At 35.0% G+C, this 26,339-nt stretch overlaps 1 protein-coding gene across 3 annotated transcripts in view; it reads right to left on the reverse strand.

Moving 5' to 3' along the window:
• ASCC3 (activating signal cointegrator 1 complex subunit 3) overlaps window positions 1-26,339 on the reverse strand; it is a 253,580-nt gene that overhangs the window by 177,393 nt on the left and 49,848 nt on the right. For all 3 annotated transcript variants that reach the window (XM_063153070.1, XM_063153072.1, XM_063153073.1), the window contains 2 exons: window positions 9,273-9,473; window positions 8,673-8,813 (listed from right to left, as the gene is read on the reverse strand). In XM_063153070.1, coding sequence (XP_063009140.1) covers window positions 8,673-8,813; window positions 9,273-9,473 — 342 coding nt within the window. The remainder of the gene's footprint in view (window positions 1-8,672; window positions 8,814-9,272; window positions 9,474-26,339) is intronic.

The following is a 26,339-nucleotide window of genomic DNA, read 5'->3' on the forward strand; positions in this document are numbered from 1 at the left end:
AAGATAGCATGATCAATGAATCAGGTAGCAAAATTTTTTTTGCACACTATGAGAACTTCTAAAACAATGGAAATACATATGGAAACAACAGTGTGACGTGGAGATGATTTTGGGACACAGAAATCCTACACTATAAAAAAGATTTTGATCCTTCTTGACTCAGACATCCACTTTAGCAAGGACTTCTGTTCTAAGTATTTCAGTTTTTTTTTTTTCATTTGAAACCTCATTTAGAGAAAGAAAGATTTTTTTTAGATTGTGCATGTCTTTGAAAATCCAGAAGAAAGTTTTCTTTCAGCAAGGTTGTACTAAGGAACATTCATGAAGTTGAATTGCTCAAAATAGACACAAGTCCGTCCTTCCTTCCTTCCTTCCTTCCTTCCTTCCTTCCTTCCTTCCTTCCTTCCTTCCTTCCTTCCTTCCTTCCTTCCTTCCTTCCTTCCTTCCTTCCTTCCTTCCTTCCTTCCTTCCTTCCTTCCGACACTTCCTTCCGACACTTCCTTCCGACACTTCCTTCCGACACTTCCTTCCGACACTTCCTTCCGACACTTCCTTCCTTCCGACACTTCCTTCCGACACTTCCTTCCTTCCTTCCTTCCTTCCTTCCGACACTTCCTTCCGACACTTCCTTCCTTCCGACACTTCCTTCCTTCCGACACTTCCTTCCTTCCTTCCTTTTTTGATATCTTCCTGTCCCAGTCCAAATTTTGATCAAAAGAGGATATTCTACTATTGAAACCAGGGGTGTGCACAGAATCCAGCACTACTTTACATTCAAGGCATACTGGAAGAGAGATTATTAACCAGGTTAAACTCTGGTTTTGAAATGAACAACTTGAAAAGCAGAAGGTTTTTCAGTCTGTGAGCTTTCTAATTGCTGGATCACTTCTGAAGGCCACTTCATGAAAGTTTAACTCCTCATACCAAAAGAAATTTCTAGATTTTATTCATCTAACACATCCAAAGCATAATTTTGTTTCTGGAAGGAAATAGACTGGCATCTAAAGTCAAGAGTAACACAGATGTTTGCAACAGCTCCAAGTAAAAACCAATGGCATGCAATAGGAAATGAAGGCCATTTGCAGAAGACTAACATCAGAGTAAGTGCTTAAAGGGATGGACAAAATATACAGAATAAGCAAAAAGGAGATTAGATAGGGACAAAGCACCAAGAGACAAGAAAATGAAATAGCACTATCTTCCTTCAAAGACACTTTAGACTGTACATTCTACACCATTTTTCAGTGAAGTTCTTAATATAATTTTCACAAAATGCTGTGGTAATATAAATGGGATAGCAACTGACAAATCAACCTTCAAAAAAAAATGTGTTCTACAGTTGATTTCTGTTAAAATGCAGTACAATACAATATCCTGTGAATTACTATTATGGGAGAAGAGCTGTCGATATTCTGAATTAAAAACATTCATAATTCTTGTTCATAAACTGAAACATTTTTGAATGAGTGTGATATGCATGTCAAGATAACATCATCTTTATTACTGTAAAGAATCATTATCTCATGTATTTACTATAGGAATAAGAAAAGTCACAGTTTATGCATATTCAGCCTCTAACAGTGGGCTTTGTATATCTGTGAAGTGTGTAGCACATACCTTGCAGAATATCATAGAATATAATGCTCTAAAATTTAATAAAATGTACACAGGAAAAGTAGCAGGAATCAACTTCACTATTTGCTTTTACTTAGAAGCATCTCTATACCCTATTAAAGTGCAGGAAATGAGAAACAGTATATGAGAAAAATAAAGTTGTAGATGAAACATCAGGCACCTCAGCTTTATAGCCCTCTTTTGCTTCAAATAGTTTTGGACTTGATTAGTTTTATATTGCAGTTAAGAACTTGAGAAAAAAGCATTATTCCATTTTATTAGTATCAGATTCCAATAGGGAATAGAGCCTTCATGACTTAATATCAGAGTCTATTGGCTGACAGAATCTATCAGAGTGACCATCCATATCACTCAGAGGTCCTGATGCCATTTGTTGTTCTCAGAACTACTTGCCCTATTCAGCTCTGATGCTTTTGTGGTCTCTGCTTCACTTCTCACTTCTGCCTTGCCATCCAAAGTACAATTAATCAGCTAATCTTTGAGATGTCAAAATACACTTGGTCCTTCAGGCTATTTCCCCTCTTCAAGAAAAGCATTATTTTCAGTAATCAGACAAATGTATTTGCCAATGCAAATGCAGCTTACACAAATTCTCTTTTCATTTACAACACTACTGTTTACAATGACACCACCAATGCGGTTGTATTACTTGTGCTCTTCAATAACAATTGCCCTTTTGCTCTAAATTACTCTTATTTCAAGTATAAACATCTGGGTAAAGTTAAATAGAAAAATAACCAGCTAATCACATTTGCAATAAACTAAACAAAATGCACTTGGATTTTAAATACCAAAATTAAATCACCAGTGAAAGCAGTAAATTTATTTTTAAAAAATCCCAAACTAAAACTAACTGAGCTAGAAGTAACTGTGGCAGGTTAACCACTGCAGCTGGCAGATGTCCAACCAAGCACTCACTTCCCCTCCCTTCCTGGACAGGGAGAGAAAGTAAGATAGAAAAGTGTATGGGTCAAGATAAAAGACTGGAAGGTCATGTACCAATTACTGTCATGGGCAAAACAGACTTGGAAAAAATTATTGCAAACTAAAAATAGAGTACAAAAGTGAGGAAATAAAGACAAAACCTAAAAACCTCTTCCTGCTGGTCCCCTTTCTCCCCTGGCTCAACTTTACTGCTTTGTTCCAAAGTTCTCTACAACTCAGGGATGGGGGTTATAGTCAGTCCACAACTTCATCTCACACATTCCTTCCCCACACTTTTTCCCCACTCTGCTGTGTATCCCTACCACAGGGTACAGGAACAGGCTCCTTTCCACAGGCACAATTCCTGCCAGGAGCTGTTCCTGCACCAGCTCTCCAGGGGCCACCTTTTCCCTTACTGCACCACGGACCTGCTGCAGTGTGGGGTCCTCCAAGAGCTGCAGGGTGGACCTGGATCAGCTCCACCACGGCCTTCAAAGGGCTGTGAGGACATCTCCACCCCAGGGCCTGGAGCACCTCCTCCCCTCCTTCTGCTCTGACCCAGGCGCCTGGAAATCATTCACATTTTTGAACTGCTCAACAACATGTTTGGCAAATTAAAGTGGCATCTTTTCTAAACCTATGGTTTAGATACTTTCTTAGCAAAATGTGAAGATAGCTCTCATATAAACTGTGAGCATTGTTAAGAATCAGCTCTGAAAGCAATGTGACTTACATTTATACAGGTTGATGGGAAGAGAACAAATATGACAGCCAGCTGCCCATTTTCTAAATGATGGTACAAGTCATATTTAGCAGGACTTTCCTCACTACCCAGACATGACAGCAAAAATGTAAACTTTAAATTCAAATTCTTGGAATTTTTTAGAGATCCTAAAGAATTAAGGAGTTTTTTGTTTGTTTGTTTGTTTGCTCTTATGTGTTTGGGGTTTTTTTATTATTATTATTATTTTTTTTTTAATGGGTGAATGCTCCTATAGTTTTTCCATTTTGTGCCTTCATTAAGAAAGAATGTTTTAGAAGCACATTAGGTTGAAAGCAGACTAAGGTGATATAGAGCTTCTGAATTGCTTCTGATACCCCCTTCTTTAATCAGACATGAAATTAATGTTTATCAAATCTGTATCAGAAAAAAGACAGAGGTATGTGGAGTCCAGCAGAAGCCCAGCAGTCTTGGAGATGTCTGTTTCTGTGATGTCCTTCAGGCCCATGTTGACAGACACAACCTTGCAGTTCAGTAAATTACAAACAGCTCTTTCTGTGGACCTCTAAGTACCTGAGTACTATGTAAACGTTACAGAAAATCCAATAACATGTTTTAAATGAATGACCTTGCTTTCTGTATAATTAATTTTTTGATCAAGAAGAACCATAACAAAAATAGAAATTCTTTTGTTAAAAAAAATCTATATTCCTATAGAATTAAAAAAATATTCAGTGGTTCAGAAGTGGCAGAATCAGGACTATTCACACAATTACAGCTTGATTAATTTTCTCATAACATTTATTTAAAAGACAGTAAATTTCTTTGTCCTGCTGTCTGAATCCCTGAATGAAGGAACAGAGATATGTAGAGGTTTATAGGCTGGGGAAATTAGCCTGCTTTCAAAATTTGAAAGCAGATTTGTTTCCAACTACTACATAATTTTAGCAACACAGGAAGTACTTATGATTTGGCCTTAATACTAACACATATCTGTAACAAGTAAGGCTCATGACAGTCAGGCACTCCTCAAAACAAAAGAAGAGATCTAAGACCAATAAAAGTAATTATGATTGCAACTGCAGGTCTGAGGCACAAAATAAAGCAAAAACATTATAGAAAACTTGTTTCAACTTCAAAATGTCAGTCTCACTTACATGTACTTATTTGAATTAGAATGCAGGCTGTTGGCAATGATTATACCAAAATGCATCTAATACAAAACTGCTGAGGTACCAGTTCAAAGGTGAGAAACATTCACACTAACTGAAGATGCGATAAAACATCAAAATAATTTTCTTTAAAAAGAAAATAAAATATATTTAACAGGGTAATTTTCAAAAACTATATTTAAAGTTTATAAAGGTGGAAGAAACTTTGAAAAGCTTTTACTATGGTATGCTAAGGATCTTAACTTTGTTTTATGCTATGTTCACATAAAACATTAAAAAGAAATTATCTTCTACATTTTTTGATGCCCACTAACTTTGTATTAAGGCCAGAAGGCATTTCTGCACTCTGTACCACTGTTTTGCACAAGCTAAGGCATGATGCCACTCATCCATCAGCTCACAATACGCTGTGCCCAGGGCAAGGCACTGCTTTCAGACCTGGTGATTACCTTATAAATCTATACTGCTCCAATTCCAGCTGTATTCTCCAAACTTTCAAAAGATAACTATAACTACATTGTATTCGTTGCAAATGCAAGGTCAAACCATTCTCTGAATGGCAATTGTCTCAGAATTTTAACACACATCCCACATTAAACTTGTAACTGTGGCTTTCAAGGCATAAGATGTGGGGAGCAGGTTGGAAAACTGACTGAAGAGTCAATAAAACTATTTTCCTTTTTCTTTTTAAATCAATTTCATTATTGGTTAAGTCAGAAATAACTTATTTTAAAAGCTTATGAAGTGTGTTGGAAATACAGTAACGTTAATTAATATTCAAAAATAGCATTATAAAATCATATAATGTTTAATACCATAGAAGTATGGAGCAGCAAGAAACATGGCTGCCTTCTGGATGGGTATAAATGACAGCATGGAAAGCACAGAGAGAGTTATTGCTGGAAAAATGTCCTATAGACCTTTTTAATTGGAAGTTTTCAAAAATATTTAAAAGATTTGATTCCACCACAAAGGTAATGAAAATGTAAATTCCTTGTTACTTTTTTTTTTTTTGCTAGCATTTATATCCTTTAAAAATATTTGTAGAAAAAAATAATAGTGGTACCTCCCACTGTACATTAAGGATGCATTCCTGAGAAGGGAGACAGTTACCAAATTTGTCAGATAAAGCAATTTTTCCTCATGAGGATAAGCAGTAGAGCTTCATGTAATAACTTAGAAAAGATATATCTTTAAATATACACAGGCAAAGTATGAAGGATGAAGCAAGCAGGATGGAAAGGAAGCAGAAAATGATCAGGATTGTCACTTAAGCACTACTTCTAACTAATACCTGACAATCACCTTATTTTTACATCTTTCATCGTGACTGATTTGATTCACCTGAGGACAAAAATAAAGGTAGTGAAAGTGCAACTGCTCAGAAAAGAGGCAGAAGACTACTGTCACAGGAGATATTTATCAGGCCTTCAGTTGCCTAGAAGTACCAGCTGAGATCTTGTGAAAATGTTATCCAGCCTTAGGTATCAGCATCTACTTCAGCTGATTATCCTGCCCTCTGCCTTTTACTGCCTCATATGTATACACAATATATATATATGATATATACATAAATTGTGTGTGTGCATCTACCTGCTGTACCATTAATTCTTACAGGAAAAACTGTTTTTCTGTTAAACAAAGGTCCTTCATTACTTACACTACTAAAGGCTAGAAAACAGAGCAATGACTGGCAAAGCAAATCTGAAACTACAAAGAAAGCAGCAACACCTATCAGAGTATTCCTCTCTGAGAAATGTGTGCATTAGAGAGGCTGACAAGTAAAATGAAGTTTTGAAGCAAGAATCAATTTAATACAGGGTAAAAAATGGTGAAAGAAACCTGCTTGGATGAAGTGGTTTAAAGTGCCTAGTTGAGCAAAGAAAGCTCATGAGTTTTGATAGAAAACAGTATGTGTGCAGAACAATAAGCAAGATCCAGCACAAGCAATGCTCTTTGCTCAGTTTCTAACATGCCACATATTTGCTTTGTTTTGCAGCAATGAAACATTGCACACTGCTGGGCTCCAGAATCTTAAAGAACAGTAGCAGCAATTACACTGGAAACTCTTGTATTGCTAGAATCTCTCATCCTCACCTTCCACATTTCTGATTAATCATAAGACTGATTAGATATGACAAACAAGAGAAAACATAAAATTGTTATTTCACTGTCCCAGAATTTTAGCCTTTATATATTTTTGTTTTCCTTTTAACCTTCCCAATGTTTTGAAGACCAAAGACACAAAATTGAGTACATGCAAAACTGAAATTAATCAACACTTTAACTATAGTTTCTTTGAAAATGTAGGAACCGAGTTTTGGGTCACAAATACAACGGCTTCCAAATTTTTCCTTTTCTGGACATCATTTTTCTTTTACCTCCACTCTTCCTAGATGTTTCAAAAATACAAATATACTTCAGATTAGTGTTTCTATACTAAGACATATATAGGAAACTGTAGAAATCCCTTGAAGGTAAGTTTCAGGCAAAAAAAAGCTAATTTCAAAGCAATGAAATGAGTCCATGGCAGGGAAAAAAATATATTTTACCCACATCCTCCCTTTTCTATTTCTCCTTGATTTTTATACATCAATCTGCTTTAGCCTCTTCTCCACAACAAAATTAAGAATTATGCTAGTAGTGGCATGCTGGATTAAATAAAAGAGCATGATGAACCAGATAGTCTTTTCTACACTCAAGTTACTGAGTTAATACTCTGTATATATTAATAAGTTCCCATTACAAGAGTAATAAATTTCAGCTTTGTAAACTATTTCCCATACACATTTTTTAATAAATCCTGAAATATTTTTTTGTTTCTTTTGTCCCCTTACTTTTTTTGCTGGATATAAGCAGAGTACTAATAATGAGATGAGATTGTAGGAATTATATTGCTAACTAGAAGAGCAAGCATAAATAGCACTTTTCCATTCTACATTCATTCTGTTCATCCAGCTTTGTCCTTACATTCAGAGCAGGCTTTTCTACTGTCACTTTCAGTTTCAGCAGTGATTACACATTATCTCTCTCTCTATTAAAACCATGATCTACTTGATTATGTGCCCTAGCTGAAAAGTACTGTGAAAACAGGAAGCAATTTAAAATGGTAATTTGGTATATCTAAATAATTTCAATTACTAAAAGTTCCTACCAAACTTTTTTAATTTTGTAAACTCGGATTTTAGGTAGATGGTGTTGCAAAGTCACTCTGATAAAGTACCAGAGATTTTACTGTCGCTCATTGATATTGGTTTGCTATTTATTGGTTACGACATTATTGTGACTGTATGTACCAATATGTGTGCATGTACATCTCCTGATTGCTATTCACAACCTCATACTGGATAACCACTGCAGTGGTCCTCATAATCATTGATTACATACTTACACATATTCTTGTCATGTGAAGCGTTTTTCTCTCCACTCACCATAAAATTGTTAAATATCTCAAAGCTAAGACTGCTAAAATATTACTCATCTGGATCAACAATTATTATACTTCTAAATGTTCATATTGATAATACAACCAGTTCTTTTTTCTGTTTCTTGGACCAGGCAGACGGGGAAAAGGTAATCACATGGAACTGTATACAATAACAGGTATGCAAGTATCTTAAGATTTTAGAAAAATGATATTTCATTGACACAAACAGCATGAAATAAATATGGCAAAAAGTGTCTGCTAAAACAAAATAATCTCAATTCATACAATCCTATTTAAGAGGCCAAAACCCCACAAATTTTATTAATTTCTATGAATGTTCAAATGTTTAGCCTAGCAATATCTTTACTTTTTAAGGACAAATGAGGAACAGTAAGGTCAACCATTAGCAGGAACCTACAGTTTTTGTTTGTTGCTAGTTTTTTTTGTTTGGTTGGTTTTTTTTGGTTGTTTTTTTAAAGAAAAAAGAAGGTAAGTGTTATTTTAATATATTTGCAACAATGTTGTTGTTCTGGATTTATTTGGAACTTATAATAGCATTCTTATTTATTTGGAACTTATAATTCGCAGACCAAACTTTAAACTTCTTGAAGATGGTTTTTATTGAAGAATTCTGAACTTATATCAGCGTACATAATCACTGTAATTAAAGGTGCAGTGATAATGCTTCAGCTGATTAACCAATACTGTTACAAGGAGTTTGAAGAGCAGTGTACCTATGAAAAGGTACAAACACACACACACAGAGAACAGTATTTGGAAGGAGTAAGCATACCTGTGTTCGCAGAATTTCGCCTTTTGACAGTTGCATATCACCAGTCAGCTCTTTCACAGTTATGCCAAGTGGTTCCAGACGCTTGCTGAAGTAATTTGTCATTTCAGCTGCCAAAGCCTTCATAGGAGCAACATACACAATCTGCACCAAAACAACACTCACTTGATAAATGAGCAAGCCCCACAATGTCGTTTGTTTCATGGCAACCATTACAAATCACAATTTATTGTGAAATATGATGCCAGGCACTTACAGTGAAAAATCTTAATAGTGATATATGAAAAGTAGTTATCTTTGTTGGATAAGTGTGCAGCTGTTTAAAGGACAATGGATTTTGTTTATACAGCCTCATCGCTTTGAAAATTGGTTCTGCATGAAAGCTAAATGCATTTTCATAGCTTTTTATTCACATAATAATATTTTTAGAACACAAATAAGAATAGCTTTAATAATAATGAAGTAAATCAAAACTAGCCTTATCTTTAACTTGGAAAAGTCTAATATCCTTGAGAACTTCCTGATTTCATATTCCATGTACAACATATAATAGATTTTACCTTACAAGTTAAAAAGCTGTTATTTGGTTCATTAAACTCCTACCTTAAACTCATCCTTTTTGATAACACCATGCTGGACATGCTGGCGAATTTCATGCAGGATTGTCAGCATGGCAATGTTAGTCTTCCCAGCTCCAGTGGGGGCACAGATCAGCATGTTCTCGTTTGTGTTGTAGGCAGTCTCAAAAACTATGGACTGGATTCGGTTCAGCCTTTTCATGCCTTTAAAAGCAAGTTGTCCAATCTGTTGAAACAAAAACCAGACATATCTTGTCACAGATGTTTGTACATGTGTTTGTGTATCTATGCATATATTAAAAGAACACATGGAAACATACCTTCAGATCATATTTATTATTCCAAGTTTTTTTTTTATTCTGAGGGTACCACTTAAACCCTCAAATAGGGAATCAATAAAGAAAACAAATTATAGCAGCATAATATCTGGTAAAATTAATCAAAATCTTTAGCCTCACACTATTTCACCACCCATTTTTTTTACTGAAGACTGGCACCAAAACTATTACTAAAATAGGGATCTATTAGTAACTAAACATCAGTAAAACAGCATTAATAGGAAAAGACCAATATACACCTCAAAATCTAAGATGAAAAACTACTGGAAGAGGAGGCAGCAAAACAACAGAACTCAATAAAGTTCAATTTTGCAAACACAGACACACAAATTCAGTCAAAGCGTTCTCTTGCATCTCAAAAGATCTCCATCTTGCAATTGTCCCTGTTCAGACCTTTCTCCAACAATATTCACAACAAGCTGCAGTACCAAAAGGAACATACAATTTGTATGTGTAGTCCAAAAAAAAACTTAAGAGAATGTTTTGAAAAACTAAATTTTATACTTGATACAGGAAATTATGCTTATAAGAATTTAATGCATGTTTAAATCTTATAAAGTACAAATCATCAGTTACAGTAATACTTTGGTCCCGTTGGTCTCTCTGAAAAATTACATTTTTACTAGGAAAGAACCACTGTACAGAGACAGTGGCAATTCTTGCATTTGAAGATTATAAAAGCTTTGCAAATGAGGAACAGCCCTTAAAATATGAAATTAATTTTCCAATAAACTTACTTTTTCTTAGTTACTTTTCATAGATGTTTAAAATAGACTGCAGAGTACATAATTATTTTCTTTCTACAGATTTAATTACCTGCACTGCTTCTACTACAAAGAATGAAAAGTATCTTACTGATATATTTGAAGATTCTAATTTTTGCTTTACTTGTAGGAACAAAAGTACAGTAAAGAACAGACCTCAAAGAATCTTCTGAAGTTCTTTTCCATTATTCTAGGTGCTTGAATTAATGTACAGTGGTTTTCTATGGTAAAAGCCTCTCCAATACCAAATACTCTTCCCAATTCATTCCAATACTAACCAATTATTTGAGCAGGGCTTCCCCAGGTAATGCAAGCTTAGGAATGAGGGCCTCAACAGCCATTTACATCAAATACTTCACTTAATTTTGCAACAAACAAAATTAGGTCAATCATTATGGTGCAGCTTCCTTGTAGTAGCCTCATGTGAGGGCCCACAATACAAATTACAAATTTAGATTAATAGACCATTTTCACAAAAAATGAAAATGCTCTACTTTTAAATCTATAGGAATGATGTACTTAATGACTAACCAACTGTAGTTTTATTTTAGACGGCTTTGAATATGAATGAACAACATTCACTGATATAGAAGTCAATGAAAATGCTATGCAATCAACACACTTTCTTTTTGAAAAATGTCCTTTTCAATTTAACAATGCCTTTGTCTTAGAGCTTTTGGCTTGAAAACTTCCTATGCCCCACTGAAAGAGCATGCACCATTAAAATCATGAAGTTCATTTGTATTTGTTGGATTTAAAAAATCTCAGATATATCCAAACATCTATTTTAAACCATTGTCTTTGGTGAAGAAAAATAAAGAATTTAACACAACTAATTTGAGAACTTTTCATCAAGTTTCTTCAGATTTTTAGTGGCTGAGTTTCAAGATCACAACAATTTTCACTGTTACTGTTTTTGCACTGTTTGCTCTGCTTGCAACACCACAGGAAGAAAGCTTATTTCTTTTACGCCAAGTTTCATATACATAATGTGTACTTTGTATGTCATCTTCAAAATTCATTTCATCTTCATGAATGACACTCAAAATATTAAAGGATTCTGGGAGACCTGTTGAATATCTCAGTGCTGTCAGGGTTCAATCAGCTACTTGTATAGCCTCCTTAGTCATTTTAGGTTTCTAACTTGCCTGTTATTCATTTTGAGATTTCTTGACAGGCATTTGTAATTGGTTGTGTTTTTCCTGTCCCCTCCCATTCCATCGAGTTGCTTTTAGAAGCTATTGTAAACACTGCATGAAGTTCACACTGATGAAACCATTTAGAGTGTTTATAACAAAGGATCTACAGAGAGAAACTCACAAATACAACTGGTAATTACAGAATTGAACTAATAAAATACTACATCACACAATATTACATTATTTAAAGAAGCAGTTTTTAAAAAAAGCAGAAACATTGCTGTCTAAATGAAGCCCAGCCTAAGTATCTTTAGAAATGGATGACAGGAATTTTTCACAGTCATCCAGCTGAATTTGTGTGGCTTTACACATACAGATCACCTTACAGCAGTGTGATTGTTGATACCCTTAAATATATCTTTAGTTTTCTTAAACTACTGCCCATAAAAATATGCTGTTCCAGCTTCTCTTAAACTTTAAGTGCGCAGCATAAAATATTTTTTTCCTTTCCTCTACATTTGGCAGAAATTACATATACTATAGCCCTAGGATATGCAATTGTAAGCAAAAATAAACACATATTTAGAAAAATAAAAATAATTTCCTGCCTCTCTTCCTGTTGGAAAATTTTAACACCATGGATTAAGACTGACTTGGTAAGCAGCAATAAAAAACCAGATGTTCCAAGAAAAAATAGAGGAAGCTGCATAGCAAGTTAGAAAAATTAACTTCAGCTTGTTTTCTAGAAAGATGCTAAGCCTATTGAAACAGGGATATTAAGAGCAGAATAAAGATTAACCAAAAAAAACCCAAAACCCAACAAAAACAACACACACACAAAAACCAAAAAACCAACAACCCAAAACCAAAAAAAGGCCTGGTTAAGAATTAGAAGTACTTTTTAAAAATAATGGTGTTCTGAACTAGAAGCTAATTTTTTATTCAAAACACCAATTAATTTTCAAGCCAACACTCACAAATCAATATACAACATTTAGAATATCAAAACAGTCAATGAATGATCTTTGAAAGTTCACTCTGCAGGAATATACTATGGATTAAAAAAGCTAAAAGAGAAAGTACCTCCAGAGGAAAAAATATCTTAAGACATTTTCAAACTAAGTCCCCATTAACTTAAAAAATATTGTCTTTCCTCAAAATTCCATTTTATTCCATGAAGTAAGTACAAATGCATAATTTGAAACCAGTAGTTTTGCCCTTATTAAATAGTAAGGCAGCATACAGAAATGCAACAGTATGCATGGAAGTCCACACTTTGACAAAGGTACTAGAAGATTTGCTTTTTTAAATTGTCATTTGCACATACTACATATTTTTTAAATGGAAAACAATTTTTTCCCCTCTGGCACATAAACATCAGCCATGGTTTCTACAGACCAACTCCTTTTCAGATATCCAGTGAAACCTCTTCTTGCTTAAAGGACTGGTAGCCACTGGATGGCAGAAAGTGATTTTTACTGAAAATGAATGAGATGCAACATCTTTAGCCTTCTACAGCTGATTTATCCCTAGAATTCAACACAAACCATAGGAAGTTTGAGTAGAATATAATCTGAATGTTACTCTCAACTAACAGGATTTCAAGCCTAAGATGATGCCATTTTTACACAAGTATGAATCAATATGAAAAGCCACCGAGAAGCAACGCTTTCCACAAACCAGATGATGCTCAAAGCAGCTGTGACGTGAATGAATAAATCCCCTGATTTTACTTCAGTAAGCTTTCCAATTCTTTCCCACTGAATTTATTGATACAACTAATGCATTTATGAATAAATAAAATTACACTTAATCAAGATATTCTAAACCAGAAATTTCATCAGAAAGATATTTGTGTGTTGGTGCTCTGACAGCAATTTAAAAATAGGACAAATTTGTTTAAGTCATTAAATTAATATTCATGAACGAGTCCATACAGTTCAGTCTGCAGGCAAGCCTCAGCTCAGAAACACAACTGCTTTAGCAACTCAGTAGTGGCAGCATCTGCTCTGAATAGCACAGACCATCAGCACTTAAGATAGAGTTTTAGTCATGCAATTCATCACCAAGACCTTGTAGAAATGCTCTGTAATGATGACTTCTTCTGTCATATTATAACAAAGTAATAAGATTACAACCCATTTATCTTAGAGATAATCCATTGCACCCATAAGCCAAGGCTGAGCTTTCAGTATTTTCCCTACTCATTGGCTTAATTTTAATGTAGAACTATTTTATGCAAAGTACCTTATGTATCTCAGGTGAAACAAATCCCATTTTGCAGTCAGCTGTTCTACTACACTTTCAGTTAAAAAGCTAATTGGTCTAACTGGTAATAGTATGACTAATCCATGCTTTTTCACGTAAAACCCATGAAATTCAGGATATGAAGCTCTGATGTTCCTTTTTCTGACACATAAATAATCTCTAGGTCATCCATCCTCTCCACTGTCCCTTAGAATGTTGTTGGTTAAAGCACATATCTATGCATATATACTCATTTGCACACACAAACATATGCTTTTATATGTATGTATATACACATACACATTTTAATAAATACATTTCCCCTGTCCTTCTGAATTATAAATAATTAGTTGTTCCCCCTGCTTTCTAATTATGCATCTATACACTTAAAGCACTTTTGTGCCAGTGTAAATCCTATTTTGTTATTGAAGGTACACCCAGAAATAAACACAGATGTTACACCTGGGGACTTCCACAGCTTCCCTCTCCTGATGATACTTTTCATATTCTGCTACTTCCATGAGAAAGTGGTAGCTTGTGAGATTTAGGAAGAGAAATAAATAAAAATGTAACTATATAAATAGCATAAAACTAAAATTATTTTTTCCACTATCTTAGGAGAACTATTTGAGAATATAATTTCCTGTCTGCCCCAAAGACTGAAATGTTGTCTTTCAAAGTGTGCATATAAATTTTAAGCAAATGCTCATAACACGTAAAAGAAAAACTGCATGATGTTTGGATCTGCTCCATTTAGCACCAAATCACATCAGTGAGATTTCACTGGACTTAGGGGAACAGTTTTTGCAGGAACAAGTAGCATACACAGAGATATGAAAATTATACAAGCGTACCAAATAGAGCTTACGACTGGCTTTGGGCCATAATCAGCATTACAATTTCTTCAAGTAAGTACAAATTATAGCTCATCCAGAGTGGAGTACCTGAAGAGTTATGTGAAATAAAGGAAGCTTGGAGTAAAACACTTTAGACAGATGCAAACAACAAAGAACACCAGAGAACCAGCAGCTTATTTCAGCACCATACCTGCTACACCTGACTAGCCCAGAACTGAAAGCAACTCTTGCATGGTGTGGGCTATTGGGGTCACTGATAGCAGTAACCACAGATCAGAGAATCATTTAAGTTAGAAACATCCAGTTCAGCCCCTCTGCTCAAAGCAGGGTCATTTACACCTATGCAGTTCCATTTCAACTATCAGCCAATGGAAACCTCACAGCCTTTCTCAGCAAAGTGTTCCAGTATTCCCCCACCTCACAGTAAAAAATTACTCTCCTCTGTTCAGATGAAATGTCATGTGTCTAATTTGTACCCATTTCCTCTGGTGCTGCCACTGGGCACCACTGGTGAGAGTCTGGCTCCCTCTTTGTTAGTCATTCTCACTTCAGGTATTTTTATACACTCGTCAGATTCCCCCTGAGCCTCCTCTTCAGCTCTCTCACACTCTGCTCACCCAAAAGATGCTCCAGTCCTTTAATAAGATTAAGAAATCAGAAGAATTCCTAGAAACAACAAATAATGACCCACAAGGGTAAAATGATACTCTGATATTTTAGAACAGAGGAGCCCATATAAGACTTCTTTAAATATGTTCTTAATTGGAATTAAACATAATCTTTTGGAGTCTTTATTTTAAAATTATCTCCACATTCACTGGTTAATGCAGTAAGTATTTAAGTAGCAGTGGCCATCATAAACTAGGGGAATTTCCATACTTTCAAGCTATATTAGGATCTTTAAACTCAAAATGAACACTGCATAATTCTCCTGGATTCTAACAGAAGTCACTAGAGTAAAAGGAACTATCCTGAGAGGAAAACAAAGTTATATATTCACTCTATATTAAAGGATCACTCCAGCTCAAAAAAAAAGTCACCATAACACAAAAACTATGAAAATTATTACCATTTTGCTTTTTTTGGAATACTGCTTCTAAATCGTTATTAAACATTGCCTCTCCAGAGCTTTTATACTTTTGCCAAACACTGAGAGTTTTACTGAATTACTCAATTCTCAGAAATGTCAAAATTCTGGGCAATTAATAAGAGTGAGGGCTGTTCAAGAAACAAACTTTCACTAAAGAAGATCCAGACTCCATCCAGAGAAGTCCAGAACAGTTCCATTAAAAAACAAATTGCAGCAAAATTTAGAAGTATAATATTCTCCTACCAGCTATGGAAACAGGTCCTCCTTGAAAAAAAGAACAAGTGAAAACCAAAACAAGTCAAAAAAAAAAAGCCTCTATCTCTTGTTTTGTGTGTTTGTGGTGTTGTTTGGTTCTTTGATTTTTATTTTTTTATTTCTGTTTGTTTGCTTTGTTTGTCATGAGTCCTGTCTTCTGCACTCTTGAAGAAAGAAAACCTATCTATTCAAAATCAAGAGGTTTTAGGGAAAATATTTACCTTCATATATGACAGCTAAGAGTTTACATGCCTGAAGCAATTTCAACAAAAATCCCTGTAATTCTACAGTTACATTGTCACCAACTTTGTTATATATAAACTATTCTATAAACTGATGAACAACACTATACAAACAACTGCAGCAGTCATACCTTTTCTACAGACTTCTGAATTATTGAACCACTTACTCTGTAAAAAGACATCACGGTGAAATATTCTTGGGTTCAATTCTACAGATTAAATCCAAAGACATCTGCATGTGTATATCCCAAATAATTTTGAAGGACATGACAGAACCCCACTATAAGACTTTCACTGCTCTGAGTTCAAAAACTGGAACAGCTTGGGGGATCACCTCCCCTCGCTGGGAGAACTGTGTCGTGTTTATCAACCTAGTTATAATGTGACAAAAGATTATAGACAGAGTGATTGTACCCTCTGGTGATTTGATTTGAGGAATTGGATAACAAAGTGTTTCAGAAAGATTTTTCCATAAAAGCAACTCTTTCTACAGAAAATGTGCATAAGTTTTGGCATCCAAACAGACACACAGGAGAGATTCTGATTTCAGTGACACTGCTGCAAACTCAAAAGTATCCAATGTCAAGAGAATTATTCCAGATTATAGCAATGAAATGGAGATCAGAACACAGCCTCCTCTTGGAGCCTTCTGATGCCATTTGTGAATTACACACAAAAATTACCTTGAACTAATGCAGCTGAAGGAAAATTGGCAACAGTTGTGGCATTTCCTAATAACTTCAGAAGTTAGTCTTATGAGGATAGGAGGATTTGGGATGAATTTGATCACATTTCATCCATATTAAATGTAACCAAATAAAGGCTTTTTTCCTTATAAAATTAAAAAATATGCTGTGCAAAGCTAAAACTACGGGAGAGTGAAACACAAAAAGCTGTACACATTTAAAAAATATTTAAAATTTACATTCAAAATATCTACAATTTTTTAAGAAACATTTTAGATGTCCTGGCCTGCTATGTATTGAGCTGTATCTATCTCCACTATCTCCCCAGCTTTTCTACAAGGAAACTGCTGATGTTCATATGCTACAGTTTATTCTTCAGGTTTTGTTGGGGTTTTTTCCAATTCAGAGAACACTCTCATTATTTCTTATACTTAAATACAACAAGTGCAATCAAAGACTTAATATAGAAAAACCTTTCCTAGTTTTTCAAGAATATAGACACTGCAAGGCAAAGGGAGAAACCCAACAAATAATAAGGAAAGAGAATGAAGGCATTGAGAAAGTAACTACATACATTCTGGCTATTGCTGAAAAAAAAGTTAGCCTATTAAAATGCAGCAAAGGAACTGAAGTCTTTTCTTCTGACCAATATAAAATTATTTCAGCTAACATTTCCCAAGTAAAGAGATTATGATATGCTACAAAACTACAAAAAAATTACTTTTTGGTAATTGAATTCCTCTATGAATCACCATTTATGAACTAGCTGGAAGAATTTTGTAACAACTGCATCACATCAAGAGAAATTTATCCTTTTTCTTCTTGTTGCAGTTTTGAAAAAATTTCACTACTAACATAGCCCATCAGTTATAAAGTCAATCTTCTAGTCATATAGCTCCTCTACCCCAAAATCTTTAAAAAACATTTATTTGGTGATTTCTAAGTAAATGCCTTGATCAACCATCTCAGTCCCATTTCTATCACTGAAAGACACAGCCCATCCTCATCTAAGATAAAAGATTCATTTCTTAAGGAGCATACAGAAATTTGTGCTAATTAAAGACAACATTAAAATCAGACAAACTATAACTTGTCTAAATTAATTTGAGTGAGAGTTAATCTTTTAAATGCTGCAGTGTTTAAGAACTAGCATATACCTCCCTCGAATTTCAAAATTCCCACTTTGAGATTACATTTCTTAAAAATTAAAACCAATTTTGGTCTTTGGTATAATTTGAATTAGAATTTAAGATACTATCCTGTATTTCACCTTAAATGAAGACTGAATACTCCTAAGAATGAAAGTCTGCCTTTGGGGATGCTATCAAAGTAAAGCAGACTACTGCATTCTTCCATACTCACACTGTGAAATTCCACTGAGAAGCGGCTATTCCCTAAACAGGATGCAGCAGAACACATTATTCATTCTCCAGTCTTAATTACCACAACGACTGAAACTACTTTGAGTTGTTTTAATTAAAAACTTTTCAGATTTCTGCATGTGCTTTATACTAAAGTCCATTTTCGAGTCAATGACTAAAGAATGAAAAATTAACTTAAAGTTGCTTTCTCAATTTAAATATTTCACTTGTTATGATCATTTAATGAGGCCAAAAAAAAAAAAAACTGTAACAGCTGCAAAGTCACCAGGTAGACATAATTGGATTTCAAATATTACAGTGGTTAAGTACAAGGGGAAAAGAATGCTGTGAACCAGAAAGCTGCATTTCTTTTGAGCTGCATGCAGCTGCACTGTGTAAGGACATGTCCACCTGAAATGCTTCTTGAATTTTTACTGGTCATTGGTTTTATTCTACAAAATTCAATCCACAAAATTATCTTCCTTGAAAGCAAGGAACCCTATTTTTAAGAGCAGGGTAAGAACATTTAATATTACCGTATAGTTTTGAAGCACAGATCTCTTTCAGTATTTTATTTTTAAATGACCCCTTATTAATTCAATATTATTTTATGCATGCAAAGGCATTAGTTCTAAATGTTCATGTAGAAGTGAATATTTAATCTGTTAATGTAGAAGGCACTTCAGAATAACGTTTTCGAATTATTTACTTTAGCTTATGTTAATGCAACAAACTATTTCTTCCTACAAAACCTAACAAAGCCCAGAAAAACTATCAGAATTCTTTGGAAGGTAATTTTAGCTGAAATTACTAATAATTTTAACACATCACGTAAAAATGAAAAAATGGCAAACAGAAGAATATTCCCCAAGGATTAACTATTGCTGTCATAATCTTTCTTCAGCTCAATTTTCTTCCCCATTTCACTTAAATTGACACTTTTGTTATGCAAGATGGCAGCCCTGTTTTACAGTATACATATTAGAAGACTTTTTCCTAAATTTTACAAGAAAAGACTACAAGCATAGTCAGTATTCTACAAGAACACAGCTATTTTGTTTTCATGAATTGCAGCTAAACTTAGCAGCGTTCACAGAAGTTTTCCTATCACAGGAAAATAAAAAATAGGTGAGGGATGATGACCTTGTGTGATAGGGTCACCAACATGTGGGAACAATAAAAGTTTAAGTACCAAAAGACAAAAAGTACAACAGTTTTAAAAGCTATTTGGAAAATTTGTCTAATTAGTTCTGATTGCAAAATTTCTCTTTGTTTGTCCATTACCATCAACAGTGAATGAAATATGCTACAATGAAAAAGAGAACATATACTCTCACAAATCCCCCTGAGATACATCTCTCAAACTAAGCCAAACAAAAACTGAAAACCTCATCTTTGATAGCACGATCTCCTCCAGACTGGCTGTATCCTGTAATAGCACACTACACTGCCAAATCTGGGTTTGTATTTTATTAAAAGAATAACTTTAACTAGTTATAAGAATGAGAAAATTGCTCAGAAGTGGTGCTCTTCTGCACAAAACAAACAAAAACAAAACAAAACAAAAAAACAGCCTTATTTTTTTCTTTATTTAAGTATTCAGAACCAGTTTTACTGAATGAATCTATACACAAATTAAAATCCTGACAGGTAAAAGCAGGTACTTTGTTAGATTACTTCTAGGTACAGGCAGATGCATCTACTCCCACAGTGGCTCAGCAGGTGTTTCTCAGCAGCTGCTGCCCTTTACTGGTTTGCCTTTGTAAGTGTTCCCATCAGATTTTCAACTATTTCAGAGGCACTACTACACAATATAAACACACTTGGCAGCTGTGTAGAAAATGAAAAAGACTTAACATTTTATTCAAATCGGATGCAGTCAATTTTATCTCATGTTAATATTAAAAAGTCCATTTCCCTATTCATATTTACTACTTGCATGAAAAGGAGCAACCTAAACAACTATAAGAATATATGAAACTCTTACAAGACAGTAGCTAATAAATATTTTAAAGCAATTTTTGCTTTGTGTATTATACACAGCCCTGCTAGTTTAAAGAACAGACTAAAACAAATGAAGTTCTCTATATTCACCAGTACAGATGCCCCTATTAGACTTTGACCCATATTATCAGTTAATTGCTCCTCTCTTTGAACTTCTCTGCTCAAGAAGAGATAATGCCAGATTTTACAGAGCTCTTCAAAAAAAAAAAAAGGTTGTACATAGAATAAACAAAGTCTCTCTAAATGAGAGGGTCTGTTAAAGTTTCAATTACAACCTCACTAATGAAAGGACATTAGAAAACATTCTTTTTTATTCACAATATTATTGTCATTAGTATCAAGCCCTTGAAAATAGAAGTGTACATAAAAGCACAGCCCAGACTGATACAACAAAGAGCATATTTACCAGTTTTTTAATAGCATCCTTGCCCCTCTCGTCTTCAGTGTCTTAAATGTGGTTTGTTCATATAACACCATCAAACTTACAAGATGTTAAAAGGGTCTTATTATGAGTATGTAAATAAATAAGCTGACACAAAAAAAATGTGTTTGTTGGGACAAAAGGGTTCAAACCAGAAGATTAGACAAGGATGCAACAGTTTTGCTCAAAGTGCCTTTGTGGCTGGGACTGCTAAGAATGTTGGTCTGGGAGAACTCCATTTATTGTGCCTAGCGTTGTTCATCCTCTGCCTGTTTTGAGAAGTATTCTGAGAAGATTCCTGTGTTGAGACAACACATTCCCACAGACCTCTCACAGACATGCTTGAGCTCCCTGCTGCAAGAGAGACCATAAAGGCACAGCCTTGTGATAAACTCCAATGTGTGAAGCCCTGTGACATACTGGGTTTGGCAGTGGGGTTGCTACCTCCCCCTGCCCCTCTGTCCACCAGGATGAGCCAAGCCTAAGGGAGCCAGTGTCCCTGTGTGGCTCTGCCTGCTGGGATGAGCCAAGCCTAAGGGAGCCCGTGTCTCTGTGGCTCTGCCTGCTGGGATGAGCCAAGCCTAAGGGAGCCAGTGTCCCTGTGTGGCTCTGCCTGCTGGGATGAGCCAAGCCTAAGGGAGCCTGTGTCTCTGTGGCTCTGCCTGCTGGGATGAGCCAAGCCTAAGGGGGCTTGTGTCTCTGTGTGTCTCTGCCACCCAGCCTTGCTGGCGAGGTAATGAAATAAATTTACTCTTCGCATGGCAGCTGTGGTTTGGTGATCACCTGTATGTGTCAATTCACTCAGTATTATGCAATCTACTGTATCCTTACAGCACCTGCAAACTGATTTTTAAAGAAAAAGGATAAATGCCTTGGTAATCTTGAAAGGATTAAAAGCACAAGATTACAAAGGGTCTTGAACTAAACTGCACATGAGACTAGGACAAATGCAACTGAAAGATTATATTTTAAGCACTCCATTTTAGCACTACAAGGTAGGTAAGGGCATTATTGTACAGCTGAAAACAAGGAGAAGCCCATTGGCCAAAAAAAACCAAAATAGTCTTACACTGAAAAGTCTTCTGAAAAAATTGTGTAGATAAGCTAAGACAGCACATGCTGCAAAGGAAATCTTCATTCAGTCTGATTCTAAAAGGATCCAACTTGCCCAGTATCAAACCAAAGGAAATAAATCTGCTGTCAGTCTACCAAACGACAGGTTTATGGCAGAAGTAGAAAGAGAACACTACTTTGGAATAAGAAAAGAGTTACATTGCTAACTGCTGTGCTGATTGCTTTTTTAAATCAGAGATATACTGTACAATCTGGAAAGACTTGTGGGTGCAAGTGGTTATTTATCAATTTCATCAGTAATTGTGGTAAACCAAAATGATAAGAAAGTATCTATAATACTTCCCCATTCTTATGGGAAAATAATAAAAGCCTGTTTTCCTTACACTTTTCTGGTGAAAATACTTCCAGTTTGTATAAATATAGTCTGTTTTAAAAAGGCCACATTACAGTGATTTTTGATCCACATCATCATACCAAAAATAAAAGCCACATCATATAAATAGGCCAAGGAGGATGTAGTTTGAGCAAATACAGGCTTACATCTGATCAATTATATAACGCCTAGCTCCAAAACTTATGTGAGATGTGACATATTTGCTTCCTTTACCTTCATTCCTCCCTATCCCAAAAGAGGTGAACTGTTTGTTACTTCCACAATGGTGGATAGACACATATTGTTCCAGTAAGTGCAGGCTGCTGCTCAGTGAAAGCCGTCTTTTGCTTTTCATAGAATCTGACATCAGATCATGCTTCAGTTCTCATCTATCTCCAATTATTCATCATTCCCTATTTTTTTTGCATCCTACATACATCTCTTATAAAGACAGAGATTGGCTTGACTATCTCCTTTGCATACAGATCTTTCTTAAAAATAAAATAGTAGAAATCTGGCAAGCTGAGGGAGGCATAGAGAAAGACATATAAAGTAGTGGTCTATTTAAAAGCCTCTGCTACTTTAATAATCAGCTCTTAGTGGGAAATATATATATACACATACCCCATATGCATGCTGTACATATGTGTTTCATATATACAGATGAAGTTTAAAAAGATATTTTTAACTGTGTAAAATGTATATATTACTGTCTTTTTTAAGTCTGTGATAACGTTGGACTAAGAATGGATGACAGACTCCAGAGAAGTCACACCTGCCAAACGTGGAGATGCTTCAGAGAAAATAGTTTCAATTTCTTATCCTGCATTAAGAGACAGGTCCTCTCAAAGACTGTAATACTATCAAACAGCTTTTTGGTGAGTCAAAAATCACAGTTTTCAAATTCTAAAGGAAAACTACAGTCCTTACTGACAAGCATTTTGCAATATAATTTTAAAACAATAACTATGAAAAATATAAAACTATTCAATTTTTTTGATCTTTTACTATCATTACTCTAAAAGAGAAAATCTTTACGGTCAGTACAGCTCTTTTGAGACAGTTCATCCTTTTCTCTCTTGTTTCAGCACTAGCTCAAGCTCTTATTCTGATATTCTAGGAAACCTGCTTTATATATTTTGATACAAACTACAGATAAAAAAATATTCTCCTATTAGGAGAAAGTAGACATAGGTGGAACTACATTTGAAACAATGTATTTGTTAATCACGTATTTGTTAATCACGTATTTATTCCTTTCTATCTGCCCTACTTCATTACTAATCTTCTCCATTGGTGTTAAGCTTTCAACTTGTCAAACTCCTGGTTATTAGAGAGTGGCTGTAACTGTTGATCCTCCAAGCTGTGCTCCTAAGAACTCTGCCTCACTGAAGCTGAGATATCCTCTTGTCATGTTAAATCAAGGAGTCCAGACCTTCACATTTTATTATGCAATTAATTCAAAGTTGTACTATAACATTCATAAAGCCTTGCTATCCCTGCAATGTACCTGTACCTCAAATACAGCATCAGATCTATTTCACATGACCATATCAGGTTTCTTTTCCTCTAATCTATTTAAATAACTTTTTTTTTGTTTTAAAGGTGTTACACAACAAAAAGTTAGTGATCTGGCACTCGTTAAAATCAGTGATCCTATTGCACAAAAAAACTCATCTTACTGTCAAAGGCAAATTAGAATAGTAGAAAGGTTTTATGAGTCCAGAAAAATGTTATAGTACCATTTCTAGTATTAAAAGCTATATCAATAAAGTAAGAGGTTTTTTTTTCAAAATACTTTTTGATTTATCATAACGGGAAGATGTTCTCCATTGCTGAAAGAAAAAAGAACTTCTTAGCTTTTAGGAAATCATATAGTCACATCTATCTGCAGTGAAAGCTGCAGTCAAGTAAGGCACATGTTTAAAAATATTACATTCAATGAATTATATTCAAGCACAGCAAGTGTCTTTCAAAGGTGAATCAGTAGCAAGTCACAGAGTGTGTTTGCATGTCTGCAACGTGAGATTACAGGTAAATTTTTAAATCAGAATACCACTTTACAGCTTGCACATCATAGTTACAGATCTTTTTGATGAGATTACAGGTAAATTTTTAAATCAGAATACCACTTTACAGCTTGCACATCATAGTTACAGATCTTTTTGATGAAGAGTTAATAAACTGTTTCTACTAGGAAACAGTATTTTCTTAATGGAAAATATGATAATTTTGTACAAAATGGACAATAAACTGCTGGTTCAGCATGAAGCACATATTTTTGCTTGCTTTAAGCCAAAGCAATAATATTTATTCCTAGAATTTTAATGAAACAATGCCTAAAAGCTTCATTTAAGAGTAAGAGAAATACTCAAACAATTTGATGCAGAAATTTTACATAGTATCTGAAGTTCTAAAAAAATGAGAAAATACCATTAACACATATATTGAAGAAAATTAAGCCAGAACTTGTAGGCTTTAAGATCATCATCAGTGTTGAATCTTAACTCCAATATTTTTGTTCACTTTGTATTGCAAATATTCAACCCTCTTTGGCCACCCCCTCCCTGAAATATGCAGACCGAGTGCAATCCCTAATATATACTACCAGCCATTAAAGCAATTGTACCTTGACATACATGCTTTTCCTTGTCTTTAGTTGGGGCTAATGATTACAGAACTTTTAAACTCTCCTCAGAGCAATTTCTGATTATAATTCATTGGATAAATGACAAGATTTCAATAAGTGCAAAACATTTTTTTAAATTATTCTGTATGGTTCAACCATCAATTGCTGTTTGGAAAATAAGCAACTGAAATATGCACTAAGATCAACTTTGGAATTAATGATCCAATATTCTGGATGTGAAAAATGTAATTTATCCAAAAACATGCATACTTTAATTCAGTAGACTTACCTTGTACAATTCTAAAAACAAGAAAACATTACAGGAAAAGAGAGCATATTGATTTTGTAATAATTCCTTCACATAATGCAGAGAGAAAAAAAATACCTTTCTTTAGATCATTAAGCAGTGCTAGTAAAAGGAAATGGAAATAACATGAAGAAAAGAAATAAATCCTACCCTGAACACCCACTTTAGGTAAAAAGCTGCAGTAATTTTTCTCCATCAGCAATTTTTTAGATAAAACTTGTTTTCACAGTCTTGAAGAGTAACTTTCCCTGGCCTGACTTTATGACTTTAAAGGTACATTTATTTGGCAAAAAGCCTGGCACAAAACCACCTTTATAATAAATACAAAAAGTATATTTCACTAATGGTCAAGCTGCATGTCAGCTGAGCAAAGATAATACAGCTAAGCTTGTGCTTTCCCAATTTTTAAAATTCTCATTATTGAAACAACGTAGCTGGCATGTTCACTTGTACAAATAGTAGAATTATAATACTTTAGATTAAACTGGAGAGACCAAGCAGCTACTTATGAACCACCTGTGCCTGAACAGCGGTAAAACCACAGTTCTCTGAGAAATAATAAATGTCAAGAAAAACAGATATCCACAAAGGGGGCTGGGGGTGGGATTTGTGGGCTTTCTGTAAGAGCCCGTTGAGACTCCTTCCATGGGACACAGGCACCCTTCCACCTCTGAGCATCAGCAACATTCCTGAGCAGCAGCTCAGCTCCCTCCGTGCCACCAGCTCCTGCTCCCAACCCAGCACAGGCAGGAAATAAACAATATGAGACAACACAGGTGGAGTGAGATTGCTGGGGGAACTGACACAGCAGTTCAGACCACAATGGAGAAAGAAAGGTAGGAGGCAAAGCTGAAAAAGGAACACCACAGAAAGCACGAGAGTGCTGAAGCCAGCTGTTTATGACAGGCTATGGAATGTTTTTATGGCTGCCAAATTGTGCAGGGTCAGTCACTCCTGCTCTCATATTTGCAGTGCATAATGGGATTAAGTAGGAATGGTAGCTGTAAAAATCTCGACCTTTATCAGTTCATCTGAGTTTCATCTTAGCACCTGCGTTCTTTCAGGCAGTTATTTCACTAATCATGAAGTCATAAACTTTTTAGGAAAACTCTGACCCTTTGCAAGGAGGCCCTCACTAAACTAAATACTTACCTTGAAAATACCACACATAAGATTTCAGATAATATAGTACTAAAACTAACTTAAATGTGTTATTTCTTCACTGTGGAGTGCAGTGGCAGATGCACCCTGGCTACACTGCCAATCCTATAAAACAGAACCCTGTGTTAATATCCGTCCTGGTTT

This window comes from Melospiza melodia, chromosome 3 (genome assembly GCF_035770615.1).
Source record: "Melospiza melodia melodia isolate bMelMel2 chromosome 3, bMelMel2.pri, whole genome shotgun sequence".
Lineage (NCBI taxonomy): Eukaryota > Metazoa > Chordata > Aves > Passeriformes > Passerellidae > Melospiza > Melospiza melodia.